This window comes from Chiloscyllium punctatum, chromosome 38 (genome assembly GCF_047496795.1).
Source record: "Chiloscyllium punctatum isolate Juve2018m chromosome 38, sChiPun1.3, whole genome shotgun sequence".
NCBI lineage: Eukaryota > Metazoa > Chordata > Chondrichthyes > Orectolobiformes > Hemiscylliidae > Chiloscyllium > Chiloscyllium punctatum.
Window position 1 is genome coordinate 13275818 of NC_092776.1, and position 18885 is coordinate 13294702.

The 18885-nt window shown below is 47.0% G+C and overlaps 1 protein-coding gene across 2 annotated transcripts; it reads right to left on the reverse strand.

Moving 5' to 3' along the window:
- Positions 1-367: 367 nt before the first annotated feature.
- On the reverse strand, positions 368-18847 carry cox15 (cytochrome c oxidase assembly homolog 15 (yeast)). 2 transcript variants are annotated; one of them, XM_072557198.1, is made up of 9 exons: positions 18738-18847; positions 13910-14091; positions 12832-12954; positions 11286-11472; positions 10087-10254; positions 9069-9150; positions 6756-6910; positions 2877-2990; positions 368-1424 (listed from the first exon to the last, which is right to left on the reverse strand). In XM_072557198.1, the coding sequence occupies exons 1-9, from the start codon at positions 18828-18830 to the stop codon at positions 1293-1295; spliced, it is 1236 nt and encodes a 411-aa protein (XP_072413299.1). In that variant the 5' UTR covers positions 18831-18847; the 3' UTR covers positions 368-1292. The 2 variants fall into 2 exon arrangements, with proteins under 2 accessions (XP_072413299.1, XP_072413300.1); XM_072557199.1 differs by lacking the exon at positions 18738-18847 and having other exon boundaries at positions 12832-13045; positions 13910-14066.
- Between the last annotated feature and the right edge of the window lie 38 nt (positions 18848-18885).

An 18885-nucleotide genomic window follows, 5' to 3' on the forward strand; every position in this document is an offset into this window, starting at 1 on the left:
AAGCCTTGCTTACATCTAAATAGACAACATCTACTGCCCTGCCCTCTTTGTCACTTCCTCCAAAAACTCAGTCGAGTCGGAGACATGACTTTTGCCTCACAAAGCCACGGTGCCTATTACTACTAAGTCCATATTTTAAAGGTGTTAAAGATGGTACAGACTTAGAACAGAGAGCTCTGATGAAAGATCAGATTCTGTATCCACACCATATGTCCCTCTGACTTGCTGAGTATGTCCAGCACTTCCAAGAATTATTTGGAGGTCACCAGCAGTTGTAGCATCTTACTTTTGGAAATACTGAGGGACTATTGCTGACAGTCAGAAAACCAAAACAAAACAGCTTAGAACAATCCCACAACAAAGAGCATACTGGGAAGAATGTTTTAATTTACAAAGAAATGTTGATTTTGAAATGTTAGGTTATTCATCATATACAAAAAACATCCAAAAACAGCACTGGAGTGATTGATTTCTGATTGCTTTCTGCTTGATTAACCCTTAGACATTTGTTAGATTTTTGTAAAAACTGTGGCATATCACATTTCTGAAACTGTGCATTGTAATAAAGTTGCATATTGTTTGAAGATAATATCTGGGTATTTTACTAGTGGGAACAACAGTGAGGACCAATGAAGCAGTTGGGTTGGCTTGAAAGCATCGATATTTAAACAGGTAAGGCTTGTCATTATTGAGTACTGATACAGTACAACTGAATTAAACCTTGTACCCAATAATAGTAACTAACATTACCTAGGTTAAAATTAATTAGTTCTTCAACACATCCATGTTACTTCTGGTTAACAGAATAGTTCACACAAAGGTGTTGGTTAATGGTTTGATGGTAAAGATATTAAAAGCAATAATATCTTCTCTCTCTCCCCCACACCCCACCAACCTAACAAAAGGCAGGGCTCACCCTCGAAGCATAGAACGCAAAATTAGGGAGAGGGGGATAGACCATATATACTGATGTAACCAGAGTATTTCACACAGTTTTAGGCACCTTCATTACAGAAAGGATTTTAAAAAAAGGGAACGACTGTCAGGGATGAGAGCTTAATAATAACAGTTAACATCCAGCAGGGAAAATAATGGTCAACCTTTCAATCAGACTAACACGGTCTATACAAAGGTCTCAATCAAATACACGATATTTGAATATGAATAAACAATTCAATCTATCATTGGCATTTTGAAAATAAACTTTGTAGAACAAAAGTGCTTGACAGTTGCTGTAGGAATTTGTCAGATCTTGCATGCTGGTAGGGACCAGGTTCAGTTAATTTCCGACTTCACTTTGGAATCCTGCGGAGCTCATGAATCAACCAGAGCGCCAAGCTGAGCAGCACGAGGGATCCCGACTGGTGTGTGGCTGCCAGAGGAGTTGGGACATAGAGCAGTAGGGTAGTGATTCCCAGAGCAGCCTAAAACAGGACAAAATCACATTAGTTATTGGTAGAGTGAAAATTACCCGCTCCAAGTTACTCTCCTGTTTTTGAAAACAAGTGGCAACAATGTTCTGCCAACTTTGCCCAAAATGGCCAATTAATGTTAGAGGCAAATATAATCTGACCCAGATTGGGTGGCACAGTGGCTAGCTAGCACTGCTGCCTCACAGTGCCAGAGACCTGGGTTCAATTCCTGCCTTGGGTGACTGACTGTGTGGAGTTTGCACATTCTCCCCGTGTCTGCATGGGTTTACTCCGGGTGCTCCAGTTTCCTTCCACAATCCAAAAATGTTCAGGTTAGTGAATTGGCCATGCTAAATTTCCCAGTGTTATGTGCATTAGTCAGGTGTAAATATAGGGGGTAGCAGAATGGATCTGGCTGGGTTACTCTTCAGAGGGTCGGTGTGGACTTGTTGGGCTGAAGGGCCTGTTTCCACACTGTAGAGAATCTAATAATTAACTTGTTTCATTAGTTGTCAACTCCATCCTTTCAGTTCCTTGCTTCAGAAATTGGCACAAAGTTACATTGTGCTGTTGGTCTGTTCCTGCAGTATTTAACAATGCTTGGTGGGGATAGCTTTTCACTCCATTGCCAATCTAAGTGACATGAAAAATGAGGTCAATCAATTCCTGGTTTTTCCTGTATATTCTAATAAACCAACCCTGGAAGTAAAATGCAAATACCTTGCAACACTGCAACATGATGCCATGGGGGGGGTGGGGGTATGGAGAGAAGAGAGAGAGAGACACACACACACACAGTTATAGATCCTCATGACTTTCATCTCCTTTCTTCAGTACCTGATCAGTTCAGCTAAAAAACAAAATTGTTCCGGCTCACACCAGATGAAAGTCTACGCAGTGGTTCACTGACTAATGAGTGGAAACTCTTGCAAAACTGTCTTTGAACTCAGGTACCGAAACCAGTTGGGAGTCGAGTTAACATCAAAGCTCAGGGATGAAACTATTGATCCTCACAGCTCAGTTGCACAGTTGGCAGGTCATCATCACTACGTAGGGATCGACTTTAAGCGCCATGTGCTAGAATACAGAGACCTGCCGCAACACTTACTTTGCAATCCAGCAATGGTTACGTTGCTGGAAATGATCACAAATTCAGATTATACTATAAACCTTCAAATTTGAATTTACTTCTAAAAACATCTGTTGGCAAACAACAGTTCTTCAGGTGCTGTGAAGACGTCAGGTTGTGTTAAACCCCCTCTGTACCTTTAGGGACTGTGGCGCTGACCAATATGCGAATTGGTTCACATCAATACAGTAGTCTCTTAACACTCTGAAGTGGCCCAGCGAGACAGTTATATCAATTAGGGAAAAGCAATAGACACCAGCCTTACCAGTGATGTCCACATCCTAAGTATTAATTTTTAATTCATTAATACCAAAGATTGTCACAGCCCCAGTTACCTGCATGTAAACCATTGCTAGCAAAGACGATATTGCAATCTTTGTCCTCCGTGGCATAGGTATCCTCCGGGAAAGCATGTAGAGAATGGTCACTGCTGTCACTGAGGCGATACCCTATCAAGGCACATCAATAACTACAGTGAGAAAAGGGACAGAACCAGAAGTGGAAGAACTAGCCTTCTAGTTGTGACACAAATAAACCACAGCAAATCACTTCAGAGCCAGACTAGAAACTTACAATATATAAACACACACACACACACACACAGGACTGAGTGACTGAACTGGAGAGATGGCAGAATATTTCAGGTTAGAGCCTATTGAACAGATGCAAGTATCAGGGAGGCCTTCTGCCCCTTGTTACTCTGCTGGACAGTACATGTGGAAGTCAGCTATATTAAACTAAAACATGTTTTATGTAAGGTCTCAAAGTTCACTGACTCAATCACCACATCAAGAGTTTGAGAAAATGGGAAGGAGATCATTAACTGAGGTCTATGGCGCAGGCCCTACTTAACATACTGCAGCATTTGGCAAATACACAGGGTCTGAAAGCCACTCAGTATTATCAAACATTAATCTGTTATTTTTCATGCTGGATGACTAAAGAAATTGAGGGCTCGGTTAAGAAAAAGAAGGAAGCATATGTCAGGTATAGACAGGATAGATCGAGTGAATCCTTAAGAGTATAAAGGCAGTAGGAGTACACTAAAGAGGGAAATCAGGAGGGCAAAACGGGGACATGAGATAGCTTTGGCAAATAGAATGAAGGAGAATCCAAAGGGTTTTTACAAATACATTAAGGACAAAAGGGTAACTCGGGAGAGAATAGGGTCCCTCAAAGATCAGCAAGGCGGCCTTTGTGTGGAGCCACAGAAAATGGGGGAAGATACTAAATTAATATTTTGCATCAGTATTTACTGTGGAAAAGGATATGGAAGATATAGACTGTAGGGAAATAGATGGTGACATTTTGCAAAATGTCCAGATTACAGAGGAGGAAGTGCTGGATGTCTTGAAACGGTAAAAGGTGGATAAATCCCCAGGACCTGATCAGGTGTACCCAAGAACTCTGTGGGAAGCTAGAGAAGTGATTGCTGGGCTTCTTGCTGAGATATTTGTATCATCGATAGTCACAGGTGAGGTGCCGGAAGACTGGAGGTTGGCAAACGTGTGCCACTGTTTAAGAAGGACGGTAAGGATATGCCATGGAACTATAGACCAGTGAGCCTGACCTCGGTGGTGGGCAAGTTGTTGGAGGGAATCCTGAGGGTCAGAATGTACATGTATTTGGAAAGGCAAGGACTGATTCGGGATAGTCAACATGGCTTTGTGCGTGGGAAATCATGTCTCACAAACTTGATTGAGTTTTTTGAAGTAACAAAGAAAATTGATGATGGCAGAGCAGTAGATGTGATCTATATTGTCTTCAGTAAGGCGTTTGACAAGGTTCCCCATGGGAGACTGATTAGCAAGGTTAGATCTCATGGAATACAGGGAGAACTAGTCATATGGATACAGAATTGGCTCAAAGGTAGAAGACAGAGGGTGGTGGTGGAGGGTTGTTTATCAGACTGGAGGCCTGTGACCAGTGGAGTGCCACAAGGATTGATGCTGGGTCCTCGACTTTTTGTCATTTACATAAATGATTTGGATGCGAGCATAACAGGCAGAGTTAGCAAGTTTGCAGATGACACCAAAATTGGAGGTGTAGTGGACAGCGAAGAGGGTTACCTTAGATTACAACAGGATCTGGACCAGATGGGCCAATGGGCTGAGAAATGGCAGATGGAGTTTAATTCAGATAAATGCGAGGTGCTGCATTTTGGGAAAGCAAATCTTAGCAGGAGTTATACACTTAATGGTAAGGTCCCAGAGAGTGTTGCTGAACAAAGAGACCTTGGAGTGCAGGTTTATAGCTCCTTGAAAGTGGAGTCGCAGGTAGATAGGATAGTGAAGAAGGTGTTTGGTATGCTTTCCGTTATTGGTCAGAGTATTGAGTACAGGAGTTGGGAGGTCATGATGTGGCTGTACAGGACATTGATTAGGCCACTGTTGGAATATTGCCATGCAATTCTGGTCTCCTTCCTATTGGAAAGATGTTGCAAAACTTGAAAGGGTTCAGAAAAGATTTACAAGGATGTTGCCAGGATTGGAGGATTTGAGCTACAGGGAGAGGCTGAACAGGCTGGGACTGTTTTCCCTGCAGCGGAGGCTGAGGAGTGACCTTGTAGAAGTTTACAAAATCATGAGGGGCATGGATAGGGTAAATAGGCAAAGTCTTTTCCCTGGGGTCGGGGAGTCCAGAACTAGAGGGCATAGATTTAGGGTGAGAGGGGAAAGATATAAAAGAGACCTAAGGGGCAACATTTTCACGCAGAGGGTGGTATGTGTATGGAATGAGCTGCCAGAGGATGTGGTGGAGGCTGGTACAATTGCAACATTTAAGAGGCATTTGGATGGGGATATGAATAGAATGGGTTTGGAGGGATATGAGCCGGGTGCTGGCAGGTGGGACTAGATTGGGTTGGGATATCTGGTCGGCATGGACGGGTTGGACCGAAGGGTCTGTTTCCATGCTGTACATCTCTATGACTCTATGTACCAGCTACAATGCACTTGCTTTTGTTGATATTTTAAAAAAGCACACTGTGACAACTTGGAATATACTTTTGGAATACATAATTACCTGACTTCTAGATTATGGAACGGAGGTTCCCATTGTTTCTACCCACCTTGTATATATTGCAAGGCACATTACAGAGATTGAGTTTGATTTATTGTTGTCACATGTAAAGGAAGATACAGTGCCATAAGTAGATGGTATCATACAAAGTCAATTAGGGTTGCAGAGAGGAGTGCAGAATTTGGTGTAAACAGCTGCAGAGAAGGCGTAAGGAGAGATCAGAATTAACATTTGAGAGGTCCATTCAAAAGTTTGATAACAGTAGGGGGGGAAGCTGTTCATGAATCTGTTTATAAGTGTATTCAAATCAACAAAGAGCTGCAGCAGTGGGGGACATTGTTGCACAAACAAGAACATTGAAGTAATTACTTTTGTAGTGATTAGAACATGGTTAGCCAGGTGGACCTTACAGAATGAGTTCCCTGATTAGGGCTGTTATCCTGACCCAATCAGGGAGTCCTGGCTGACAGGCATAAACAGGAGTGCCCTGTTTTGTGATGACTGAAAGTGGGATTTGAGGTTTGTCCTCATTTCCCTGAAAACCCGGTTGAATGTCAGGGTTTGGGGCCTGGCTTTGCCATTCCTCTTCCTTGTAAAATTGCTGTTTCTCTGTATATAGCTGGTAATGTTAAGTATTTTGTAAACGGTGTATCGTTTAATAAAATAAAAAATAAACAGGAGTGTCAGAGGTTCTGCTCACTGTAAGAGCCGGCTTTGTGCTAGTTGAATCAGTGTCATGTACTATGCACGTGTAAATAAAGGGTGACTTAGTAACGGGATACCAGCCTTTGTGGAGTTAGTTCAACTTTCTTATTTTAAGAAACCTTTTGGTTTAAACCACTGCAATGCATTAATCAAGCCAAGTGTGCCCATAAGCAGCCATTGGCTGAACAGGGATCAGAAGCAAGATCCCAAACTGATCACAGCTCTCTCCAGTACACGACTGAAGACAGCCGTAGTGCCTCCACCAGTCAGTCTAGGCAGAAGCAGCTAACTCAGCTCAGAGTAGGAAAAGAAATGAGATACCATCTACAGGCATGGAAGATTAAAAACAAAATCCAGAAGATATTGGTTCATGCTGTCCTTCTGGGGCCTAATCCCCCACGTCATAATTCCGGAATTGAACTGCACGGGTATTAATCAGTAATAGAAGAATCTAGGATGAAGATTACATTCACTTTGAAAACAGTTACCAAGACTCGGTGGTTGAACTGAACAGTAGTTGGATTCTCAAAGAAGTTTCGGAGAGCTGGGGAAAAAGCCAAAAGGTCATCAGGCAACCAACGCTCTCCCATCTTGGGGAAGGAATTATAGACAAGCCCAGCATCCAGCCCAGCTACAAAGGCACCTGCACAAAGATTGAAGAGAAAACCTAATTATTCAAGTTACCACAAAATTGCTATGTTGTATAGCTTCAAAAGACAAGGTGCCCACCATATTCAGCATTTATATGCTCAGCACTATTTCTCAGAAGCAATTTACCAAGCAGCACCAATTGGAAAAACAGCATTTATTAACCATGTCTTAAGGATGCAATGGTGAGTCATCTCCTAGAAAGCGGAGTAGTTTGCTGGACCATTTCAAAGGGCAGTTAAGAATCGACCTTAAATGGGCTGAGGGTCTGGAGTCACATGTAGGTCAGACTCAGTAAGGACAGCAGTTTTCTTTCCCTAAACGTCATTAGTGACCAAACTGACGATAGTTTCACGGTCACCATTATTGAGAATAGTTATTATTGCAGATTAATTAAGTAAACTTAGTTTCCCCAGCCTGCATGGTGGAATTTGAACTCACAATATGGATCATTAGCCATGTAACAGAACCCCAATACCACCATTATACAAAGAGCCTTCTAAAACTGACAGTAATGGAGTTGAAAAGAAATCCCTCCTGTAGTGTGGCACAGAGGAATACACAGAAATTAAGGCTACTGGGAAACCAACGGTTACATCACCTGGAGGAATTCCTCAGGACAGTATCCTTGGTCCAAACATCTCAAATTCATAAGCCATTTGCTGATAATTCTATGCACAGTTTCATTTACAACTCAGTGAAAGTGAAGCAGCCCACAGCTGGCCAACATCCAGGTCTGGATAAGGTAAGAGTTGGTTCCACACAATACACTGATCAGTTTACAGTCACCAATTAGTTGAAGATCACATCATTCAGAGATTTAACTGGAATGATCTTTTCAACACTGTCCCACTACAGTAGGTCAGTGACTGATACTTGGTTGACACTTGCCACCTGCTGTTCTTAAAGCCTCTTGACCACGTACCAGGCTAGAATCAGGCAGGTGATGGAATCACAACATTGTCATCCATACTCGCACAATGGGAAGGATGGCTCACGTCCAGTCCAAGGGAGCAGTTTGGATTTATTATTGGCAGTTTTAAACAAGAATTGTTTTTGGGGCTAGGAGGTGGTGCAGAAAGCAGTAAGCTAAATTAAACCTTCTTTGTAGTTTTTGATTCCATCAGCACATAAGTGTAGGAACCTGTCGGAATCTAAAGTGCTGTATTCCTGTTTTGTCTTCAGTTAATGGAATAAAAAAAACAGTACAAGCAAATATATGGCGTAATTAATCCAAGAGCAGATTCCCTCCCCTGAATTTAATTACTTTCACTAATTTCTTAAATTTCTCTGTGGAAGGCACCAATTCTAACATGGCCATTCAGCCCACTGAGACTGTTCCTGCCTTCAATTTGATCATGGCAGATCTACAATCCAACTCCACATACCTCACTCTTCATATCTTTAGTTAATAAAAATCTTACCAATTGTGGATTTAAACTCAACAACTGATCTTGCATCAAATGCTGTTTATAGAGGTTCCAAACTCCTATCATCTTTTGCATCCACAAATGCTACGTAATTCCACTCGAGCTCTTAGTTTCAGACTCTATCCCCTAATCCTGATTTCCCAACTAAACAGTTTCTCTCCATTTCACCCTGGAGAGCCAAGTAAAACTTTACCACTGTATTGTATTTGTAACAACATGTAGCTGTAATTGATTAACAGACATGGGATGGCTTCTTTCGGGGCATCATCCATTCACACACCTGTATTTCCTCGGTGGATTGGTTACTGGATATCACTCAGAAGTCAGGGGACATTAAGGTTCTACTGATGAAGGCAATTCAAACAGTTCTATCACTGATCTCAACATTGACTTTAAACAAGAATGGTCTTCTCAACTCCCTAGTCATTGCCAGCCATTCCTCTGTATCTTGGAGCTGTTTGCAAACCTTTGTAATAATGAAGACTTCTTGCATCCTGACCATGTATCCCTCATTTGCCCCCCACAACCTGACCAAGATGCAGCTCTTGTATTATTTAATCTCTCCCTCTATTTTAAATCCATCAGCTGGCTCTCGAGCATTCCCAGACTCTTCAACTCCATTAGTACATCCCTCCACAGCCTTCAGCCTGATGTCACGTTGCCTGAAGACCAACTTTACTTTGTCTCTACAGCTTGGCCAATCACCTGAGGCCAGTTCCTTACCTGACAGCGCTGTAACAAACACTAAGCCCCCAGTTCCACGAGCAAATCTCCTCAACAGCATCATCCGATTGGTGTTGGGTATCTGTGTTAACAAAAAGCTTGAATTAAAAGCAATGTGTGCATACCTGACTGCAACATGTTTAAGCCAAAGCCAAATATTTAAATTCCTCTTGTAACAGAGTTCTGGTTGCCAGCCTCACTCAGGGGCCACAATTCCCATATGGAATAAAGAACTGATGGAAGCTGCTCACTGACAATGGGGCAAGCACACATTGATGGGGGACTGCATAGCAATACAAATTGGCTTGATGCCCAACTTTAGAATATGGTGTTATTCCTGTTACCTGCCTATCTCTATGAATCAACTCTGAGAACTTTCTAAATTGATTCATCACTGCTTCATTCCAGACGGTCTGTCCCATAAAGATCAAACATCTAAGCTCGAGAATAAAACAAGCAGCATTCACAAAGGCACAATTCAGGAGTGCCATTGCCTGTGCAGCTCCAATAACACTGAAGAAACTGGAAAGTACCCAGGATAAAGCAGCCTACTTGACTGGTACCCCATCCCCTACTGTCAACATTCACTTCCTCCACTACTGATGCACAGCAGCAACACTGGACCATCTACAAGATGTGCTGCAGCAACTCACCAAGAATCCTTTGGCAGCATCTTCCATGTTACTGAAAGGACAAGGGGAGCATGGGCTGCAAGCTCCTCTCAGTCTACACCGACCAGCCAACATGGAAATGCACTGGCCATTCCTTCACTGGCCCTGAGTCAATGCATTGAGATCTGCCTCCTGAACAGCACAACCACAGCAGGTCAAGGTGATAGCAAACTATCGGCACTTCCAGGACAATTAAGGATAAACAATAAATGTCAATGCCACCTACATCCACAGAATGAACTTAAAATGAACATTCTTGCCTCGTCAGCTCTGACCTATGAAAACACCATCCTTAGCTGCATTTTATTTAAAAGCAATAGTTTTGAAAGCCAGAGACACTGGGTTACCTGGTTTGGGGGCAGAAGCAGGGACAGACCAGTCCACAGGCTGGCACAGTAGAGTAACAGTGCGGATCCAAGATGAGCAGCCAGGCGATACTGGCTGACCCGGGGAATATCATATGAATCCTCCTTCTCCTCCAAACCACTCTTCACCATATACCAACCCAGCAAACCCTGAGGAGAAACAACAAGGTGAGGTACTAAAACCTTACTTCACACAGAGGGTGGTGGGCATTTGGAACACGTTGCCAGCAGAGGTGGTAGAGGCAGGCAAGGTAGATTCATTTAAGATGCGTCTGGACAGATGCATGAGTAGGTGGGGAGCAGAGGGATACAGATGCTTAGGAATTGACCAAATAAAAGCAAATTACTGCAGATGCTGGAATCTGAAACCAAAAGAGAAAATGCTGGAAAATCTCAGCAGATCTGGCAGCAGATGCAAGGAGAGAAAAGAGCTGACATTTCGAGTCTAACTGACCCTTTGTCAAAGCTTTGCCAAAGCTTAGACTTGAAACGTCAGCTCTTTTCTCTCCTTGCAGATGCTGCCAGGCCTGCTGAGATTTTCCAGCATTTTCTCATTGGATTTAGGAATTGACCGACAGGTTTAGACAGTACATTTGGATTGGCTCAGTCTTGGAGGGCCGAAGGGCCTGTTCCTGGGCTATAAATTTTCTTTGTTCTTTGGTCTAAAACCCTGGAGAGAGCAGGACTGTGAAAGCAAAAACAGGTCAGCCAGCACCCAGAAAGTTAGACAGAAACTGCCCAAATATTCAATGAATTCCTCATCTAGACTGCTTTGTGCCATCTGATTTTTCCTAATGTACATGCAGGACTGCCTGTGATAATTACTGAACCCCTTTAACAAGTTGCCATTATTTCTTGGAGAAACTTAGCAGGTCTGGCAGGATCTATGAAGAGAGAAACAGAGGTAATAAGTCTGGTATGACTCTTCTTCAATTCTGAAGTGGGCAGGTGTAGAGAAAGAAATAGAATTAACACTTCAAACAATGATCTGTCAGAGTTCAACCCAAAGGCCTAAAATATCAACTTTCTTTCTCTTCCCCTCAGGAATGCTGCCTGACCTGAATATTTCCAACATTCTCAGTTCTAATCTATGTCATTTGCAGATTTACCAGGCTTCCCTTTTCAATCTCTCAAAATGGAAGCTGGCCTCTCACTCAGCCGTATTACAGTATTTCACCTACCTGAAAGCACACTAATCCACAAAGGCCTGCCACCCGCAGCTTCAAGCTCCTGGAGAACCAGCCCTTCCTCCAAAAGTAAATAGCAGGCAGGATGTAGGCCAGTCCCACTGCACGGCCCCACATCCGGTGGGAATACTCCATGTACCAGATGAACTTGAACTCATTTAAGGTCATGTCATGATTTAATCTGAAGGAAGGAATACAAAAGCAAGTGATGCAGAGGAGTCACAGACCACCTGTTACCATAGCTAGAGCACAAGTAGCTACTAATTCACATCAGAGAGAATGTTAAACTATCCACTCCACCTTAATATCTACAAACTTCAACCTGTTATTAATAAACAGAAGGGAAGGACCAAGGAACTATGGGCAAAATCAGATCTTATTGTCTCAACTCAGATCTGAGCAGCTGAGAATATCATTGCAACAAAAACTGGCTACAGGTATAACCATTGCAGGAAACTAAAAAGGAATCACACTGGCTTTTAAAAAAAAAGGCTTTCATTTCTGTAGTGCCCTTCTCATCCTCAGGATCTACCAAAGCACTTTGCAACCAATGAGGTTCTTTCGAAGTCACAGTTTCAATGCAGGAAACGAGGTAACCCATTTGCACAGAAAACGTTGACAAAGTTGAGGAGTAAATGATGACCTGGAAATCAGGAACAACTACTTATCCCGATATTGTCAGAAATAGTGTGATGAGATCTTTTTAATCTTGGGCTTGGTTTTAAATCTCATCTGAAAGACTGCACCGCCAACAGTGCAGCACTCCCCTGTAGTGCACTGGGGGTTTCAACCAGAGGTAATGAAATCTGGATTTAGGCCGTTGTCAGAAGCAACCATTTAATGCATGCTTTTACTAACTACAAAATGGCCTCTTAATGCAAGTAACATAAAATAACAAAATGGCTTCCAGGAGCAATGGCATCTAACTCTGCTGAAAACTGCATTCCTGAACTAATGCAGAGATTAGCAAAAAATGCCCTGTTCATAGTGTGAATTAACTAAGTAAGATATGACATTACTAAAGTATCCTGAATTGACCTTGGAAACCAGGTGTCCCGGAGATAAAGAAGCGCAAACAAGTCAGTTCCCAGGAAATATCATAGACATAAAATTAAGCCAATTTGTCATATCATTTCATTTTATTGGATTAATTTTGCAATTAAGGCTGTTCTGTTTGTTAGGAGACCTATACAAGTTGTCTATGTTTTAAGATTGTGTGCAGCTTTTCCAGAGTACACAGAGGTGATTAACCCCTGCTATGCCCAGCGTCGTAATAAATTGTTAAAACTTGCTAAAAGAGACTGAGCTACTAGTGTTTATTTGACCGATCGCAGAAGCGAGGTGCCCCTCTCGGGGGTCCAGATTTTCAAACCTGGATAATGTGCTCAAATCTCTGGAATGATGAGTGAACCTAAAATCATCTGAGCCAGAGGAAAGATATCAAAAGAGAGCACATCCAACACTGATTAAAGCCAGAGTGATCAACACAGCATTGTCGACCAACATGGTGAACGGCAGAGAGGTTACCATTGTTACTTACATCTTGAATTCTGGGAACTGCTGGTACTTTTGAAACTCAGCTTCCCATTCCCCTTGAGTCTTTGGGGGTTTCATCTCCTTGATGAGGTGCCAGTCCACCATCGATAAGCCAGACTCGGTCAGCCTGTGGGTAATTACGGAAAGCCCTTAAAGTATTCTCTCTGTGCTCAGCAAACATTCTTCATCTCATCCTACTTGGACAGTACCAGTGTGAGCTTTAATCAATGTAGATTTGGAAAAGAGTTAAAAGTCATTTTGTCATGAAATGATCTCCGACACATTTCCTCCTATTATTCTCATCAAATCCAGCAGTACTACATCCAATATTGTACAAAAAAAGCACAAAAATACTCTACTTTCTCAGGAGACATGTCCACGAAGACTCTTACCAATTCTTATCGGATGTACTGTGAAAAGCATCCTATCTAAATACATCACAACATGGTATGACACTGCTCATCCCAAGAACCTACAGAGTTGTGAACATAGTCCTGTCCATCACGCAATCCAATCTTCCATCCATTCACTCCATCTATACTTCCCGCTGCCTTGCGAAAGCAACCAACATAATCAAAGACCGTTCCCATCACAGTTGGGCAGGACAATGGCTCAGTGGTTAGCACTGCTGCATCACAGGGACCCAGGCTCGATTCCACCCGCAGGCGGCTATCTATGTGGAGTCTGCACATTCTCCGTGTCAGTGTAGGGTTCCTCCAGCTGCTCTGGTTTCCTCCCACAGTCCAATGATGTGCAGGTTAGGTGGATTGGTCGCGTTAAATCAGCCAAAGTATCTAGGGATACTAATGTAAGCTGGGTGGATTAGCCTTGGGAAATGCAGGGTTACAGGGACAGAATGGAAGGAGTGGGTCTGGATGGGATGCTTTCGGAGCATTGGTGTGCACTCAATGGGTCAGATGGCCTGCTTCCATGCTGTAGGTTTCAGAAGGTAGCAATGAGCAAAGTCAATTAAGATGAACATCAAATATTGGCCTAGCCAGAATCACAAATGGGCCATGAATAAATAAGCACAACTTAATGGTGGAAGCAGTTGCTTTTAATCACAGAAGATTTTCACTTACCTGGTTACTCCACCAAGGACTACAGCACCCACAACTGTCCCACTGCACATAATCATCCATTTGCCCAGGATTCGGTCGGTGATGACACTGGGCACACGGGCTGTCCTGGAATGTGCTGATACTTTTGTAACAACAGAACTTACTCCCTTCCTCACTCCCCATTGTTTCCAAGACTGACTTAGCTGAAAAGAAGATTAACAAAACATGACTAACTCCCTTTTACGAACCAGATGAAGCTGCACAACCTTTAGAAGAGCTATTGAATTAGAGCCTACTCTATTCTTCTGCCAAAAGTTTGCAAGTTTTCTCAAGTATCTGTCCCTCTTTTGAAAGCTACTCTTAAAATTCCTTCCTAGGAGTTTTCAGGTACCACATTCCAAGTCACAACTTCCCTATTTCAAGGGTTGAAGAAACTCAACAGGCCTGACAGCACCTCTGCAGGGAAAAACAGAGTTTATGTTTCAACTCCAACATGACATCTTGCAACTGCCTCAGTTCCAAACTAGTCATATTGGACTTGAAATGTTAGCTCTGTTTTGTTCGCCACAAAGTTAAAAATCACAACACCAGGTTATAGTCCAACAGGTTTATTTGAAAGTACAAGCTTTAAGAGTGCTGCTCCTTCGCCAGATAGCTGATGAAGGATCAGTGCTCCAAAAGCTTGTACTTTCAGAGATGTTGTGTTGAGAGATTTTTAACTTTGTCCACCCCAATCCAACACCTCCATATCTTTCTCCACAGATGCTGGTACATCAGAATTTCTCCAGCAAATTATTTTTATTTTAAAATCTTACAGCTTTCACCTTTGTTACTTAATTCTTTTGCTGTTCTGCCAATTGTCATAAAAGAATCAGATGTACAACTCTATTTGTCCTCTCCATGCCCCTTGATTTTATAAGCCTCTATAAGGTCACCCCTCAGTCTCTGATGTTCAGGGAAAACAGCCCCAGCCTATTTAGCCTCTCCCTATAGCTCAAAACCTCCAATTCTGGCAACATGCTTGTAAATCTTTTCTGAACTCTTTCAAAGTTTTGCAACATCCTTCTGATAGGAGGGAAACCAGAATTGCACATAATATTTCAGAGGTGACCTGTACAGCTGTAACATGACCTCCTAACTTCTGTACTCAATACTCTGACCAATAAAGGAAAGCATACCAAACGCCTTCTTCACTATCCTATCAACCTGTGACTTCACTTTCAAGGAACCTCCAATTTAGGTGTCATTTGCAAATTTACTAACTATACCTCTTATGTTCACATCCAAATCATTTGTACATCAGGGAGCTCTGGTCACTAACCAACCTACTAGTGAAAGCAGCTTCGTCTGATCCATTATAGTTTCATTATAATTGCAAACACTTTTTAAATATTAAATCCAATAATATTCATCCTTCTGAAGCGAGTAAAACCTGACGCAGAGGTTTTGAGGGGAAATCCTAACTGAGGTTAGGAACCAGAAAGTATTTAAGGTCATGTAACCACATACCAAGACTCTAAAACACCAGATTTCAAGGCATTGTGTCCTAGTTATTTTTAATTAACTGGGGGGGGGGGGAGGAAGGGGAGACGATTGGGGGGGGGAGGAAGGGGAGATCCTGGTTGGACATCTCATGAGACACTTCTGACACATGTGAGACTTGAACCTTACAACTCAGGAGGTAGGGACAGTACCACCGTGCTAAAAGAGACTTTACTATCTGCCTTATATACTTTACTTAAACTCTCACCCTTTGCCGTCCTTCAAATCCTCTCCCCTTCCACTCTGACCCAACTCTTCGTGGCTTGCAGCTCAACTGTGGGACCCAACATCTAGCACTCAGCCAATTTTAAGATAATCCCAGCAGACTTTGGGGAGGAAGGGGAGACGATTGAGGGGGGGGGGGGAGAGGAAGGGGGAGGAAGGGGAGACGATTGGGGGGGGGGGGGGGGGGAGGAAGGGGAGACGATTGGGGGGGGGGGGGAGGAAGGGGAGACGATTGGGGGGGGGGGGGGGGGAGACGAATGGGGGGGGGGGAAGAGAGGAAGGGGAGACGATTGGGGGGGGAGGAAGGGGAGACGATTGGGGGGGGGGGAGAGAGGAAGGGGAGACGATTGGGGGGGGGGGGGAGGAGAGGAAGGGGAGACGATTGGGGGGGGGGAGGAGAGGAAGGGGAGGCGATTGGGGGGGGGGGAGAGAGGAAGGGGAGACGATTGGGGGGGGAGGAGGAAGGGGAGACGATTGGGGGGGAGGAGGAAGGGGAGACGATTGGGGGGGGGGAGGAAGGGGAGACGATTGGGGGGGGGGAGGAAGGGGAGACGATTGGGGGGGGGGAGAGGAAGGGGAGACGATTGGGTGGGGGGGAGAGGAAGGGGAGACGATTGGGTGGGGGGGAGAGGAAAGGGAGACGATTGGGTGGGGGGAGGAAGGGGAGACGATTGGGGGGGGGGGGGGGAGGAAGGGGAGACGATTGGGGGGGGTGGAGAGAGGAAGGGGAGACGATTGGGTGTGGGGGGGGAGACGAAGGGGAGACGATTGGGGGGGGGGGAGGAAGGGGAGACGATTGGGGGGGGGGGAGGGGGGAGGGAGGGAGGGGAGACGATTGGGGGGGGGGGAGGGAGGGGAGACGATTGGGGGGGGGGGGGGGAGGGAGGGGAGACGATTGGGGGGGGGAGGGAGGGGAGACGATTGGGGGGGGGGGAGGGAGGGGAGACGATTGGGGGGGGGGAGGGAGGGGAGACGATTGGGGGGGGGGGAGGGAGGGGAGACGATTGGGGGGGGGAGGGAGGGGAGACGATTGGGGGCGGGGGGAAGGGGAGACGATTGGGAGGGGGGGAGGAAGGGGAGACGATTGGGAGGGGGGGAGGAAGGGGAGACGATTGGGGGGGGGGGGGAGAGGAAGGGGAGACGATTGGGAGGGGGGGGGGGAGAGGAAGGGGAGACGATTGGGTGGGGGGGGAGAGGAAGGGGAGACGATGGGGGGTGGGGGAGGAAGGGGAGACGATTGGGGGGGGGGGTGAGGAAGGGGAGACGATTGGGGGGGGGAGGAAGGGGAGACGATTGGGGGGGGGGGAGGAAGGGGAGACGATTGGGGGGGGGGGGGGAGGAAGGGGAGACGATTGGGGGGGGGGGAGGAAGGGGAGACGATTGGGGGGGGGGGGGAGGAAGGGGAGACGATTGGGGGGGGGGGGAGGAAGGGGAGACGATTGGGGGGGGGGGGGAGAGGAAGGGGAGACGATTGGGTGGGGGGGAGAGGAAGGGGAGACGATTGGGTGGGGGGGGAGAGGAAGGGGAGACGATTGGGTGGGGGGGAGAGGAAGGGGAGACGATTGGGTGGGGGGAGAGGAAGGGGAGACGATTGGGTGGGGGGGAGAGGAAGGGGAGACGATTGGGTGGGGGGGAGAGGAAGGGGAGACGATTGGGTGGGGGGGAGAGGAAGGGGAGACGATTGGGTGGGGGGGAGAGGAAGGGGAGACGATTGGGTGGGGGGGAGAGGAAGGGGAGACGATTGGGTGGGGGGGAGAGGAAGGGGAGACGATTGGGTGGGGGGGAGAGGAAGGGGAGACGATTGGGTGGGGGGGAGAGGAAGGGGAGACGATTGGGTGGGGGGGAGAGGAAGGGGAGACGATTGGGTGGGGTGGAAGACGATTGGGTGGGGGGGAGAGGAAGGGGAGACGATTGGGTGGGGGGGAGAGGAAGGGGAGACGATTGGGGGGGGGGAGGGAGGGGAGACGATTGGGGGGGGGGAGGGAGGGGAGACGATTGGGGGGGGGAGGGAGGGGAGACGATTGGGGGGGGGGAGGGAGGGGAGACGATTGGGGGGGGGGAGGGAGGGGAGACGATTGGGGGGGGGGAGGGAGGGGAGACGATTGGGGGGGGGGAGGGTGGGGAGACGATTGGGGGGGGAGGGAGGGGAGACGATGGGGGGGGGAAGAGGAAGGGGAGACGATTGGGGGGGGGAAGGGGAGACGATTGGGGGGGGAGAGGAAGGGGAGACGATTGGGGGGGGAGAGGAAGGGGAGACGATTGGGGGGGGAGAGGAAGGGGAGACGATTGGGGGGGGGAGAGGAAGGGGAGACGATTGGTGGGGGGGAAGAGAGGAAGGGGAGACGATTGGGGGGGGGGGAAGAGGAAGGGGAGACGATTGGGGGGGTGGGGAGACGATGGGGGGGGGAGGAGGAAGGGGAGATGATGGGGGGGGGAAGGAAGGGGAGACGATGGGGGGGGGGAGGAGGAAGGGGAGACGATGGGGGGGGAGGAGGAAGGGGAGATGATGGGGGGGGAGAAGAGGAAGGGGAGACGATGGGGGGGTGGGGAGACGATGGGGGGGGGGAGGAGGAAGGGGAGACGACTGGGGGGGGTGGGGAGACGACTGGGGGGGGTGGGGAGACGATGGGGGGGGAGAGGAAGGGGAGACGATTGAGGGGGGGGGGAAGAGGAAGGGGAGACGATTGGGGGGGGGGAGAGGAAGGGGAGACGATTGGGGGGGGTGAGAGGAAGGGGAGACGATTGGGGGGGGGGGAGAGGAAGGGGAGACGATTGGGGGGGGGGGGGAGAGGAAGGGGAGACGATTGGGGGGGGGGGGGAGAGGAAGGGGAGACGATTGGGGGGGTGGGGAGACGATTGGGGGGGGTGGGGAGACGATGTCGGGGGGGAGGAGGAAGGGCAGACGATGGGGGGGGGGGCGTAGGTTGGGCGGAGAGGGGCGTGGAGGAGCGGAATGGGGAAGTGCGCGAGCGGAATATCGGGTGAAGGGCGCTACAGAAATGCAACTTCTTCAGTCGGGCCTTCGCAAAGCGCCTCCCGCCACACCGGGTGGCGTTATATAAAAGCCAGTCCTTCTCCTCACCGAGTTAGCCCGGCTCCCGTTCCAAACGCAGCTCCAGGCCCAGGCCCGGGTCGCCCTGAGGCCAAAGCGGCCGCACCATCCGCTCACCAGCATCTCCCTCGTCAGGAGGGGGGGGGCGGGGTCAGCCGCAGTGACCAATCAGAAACCC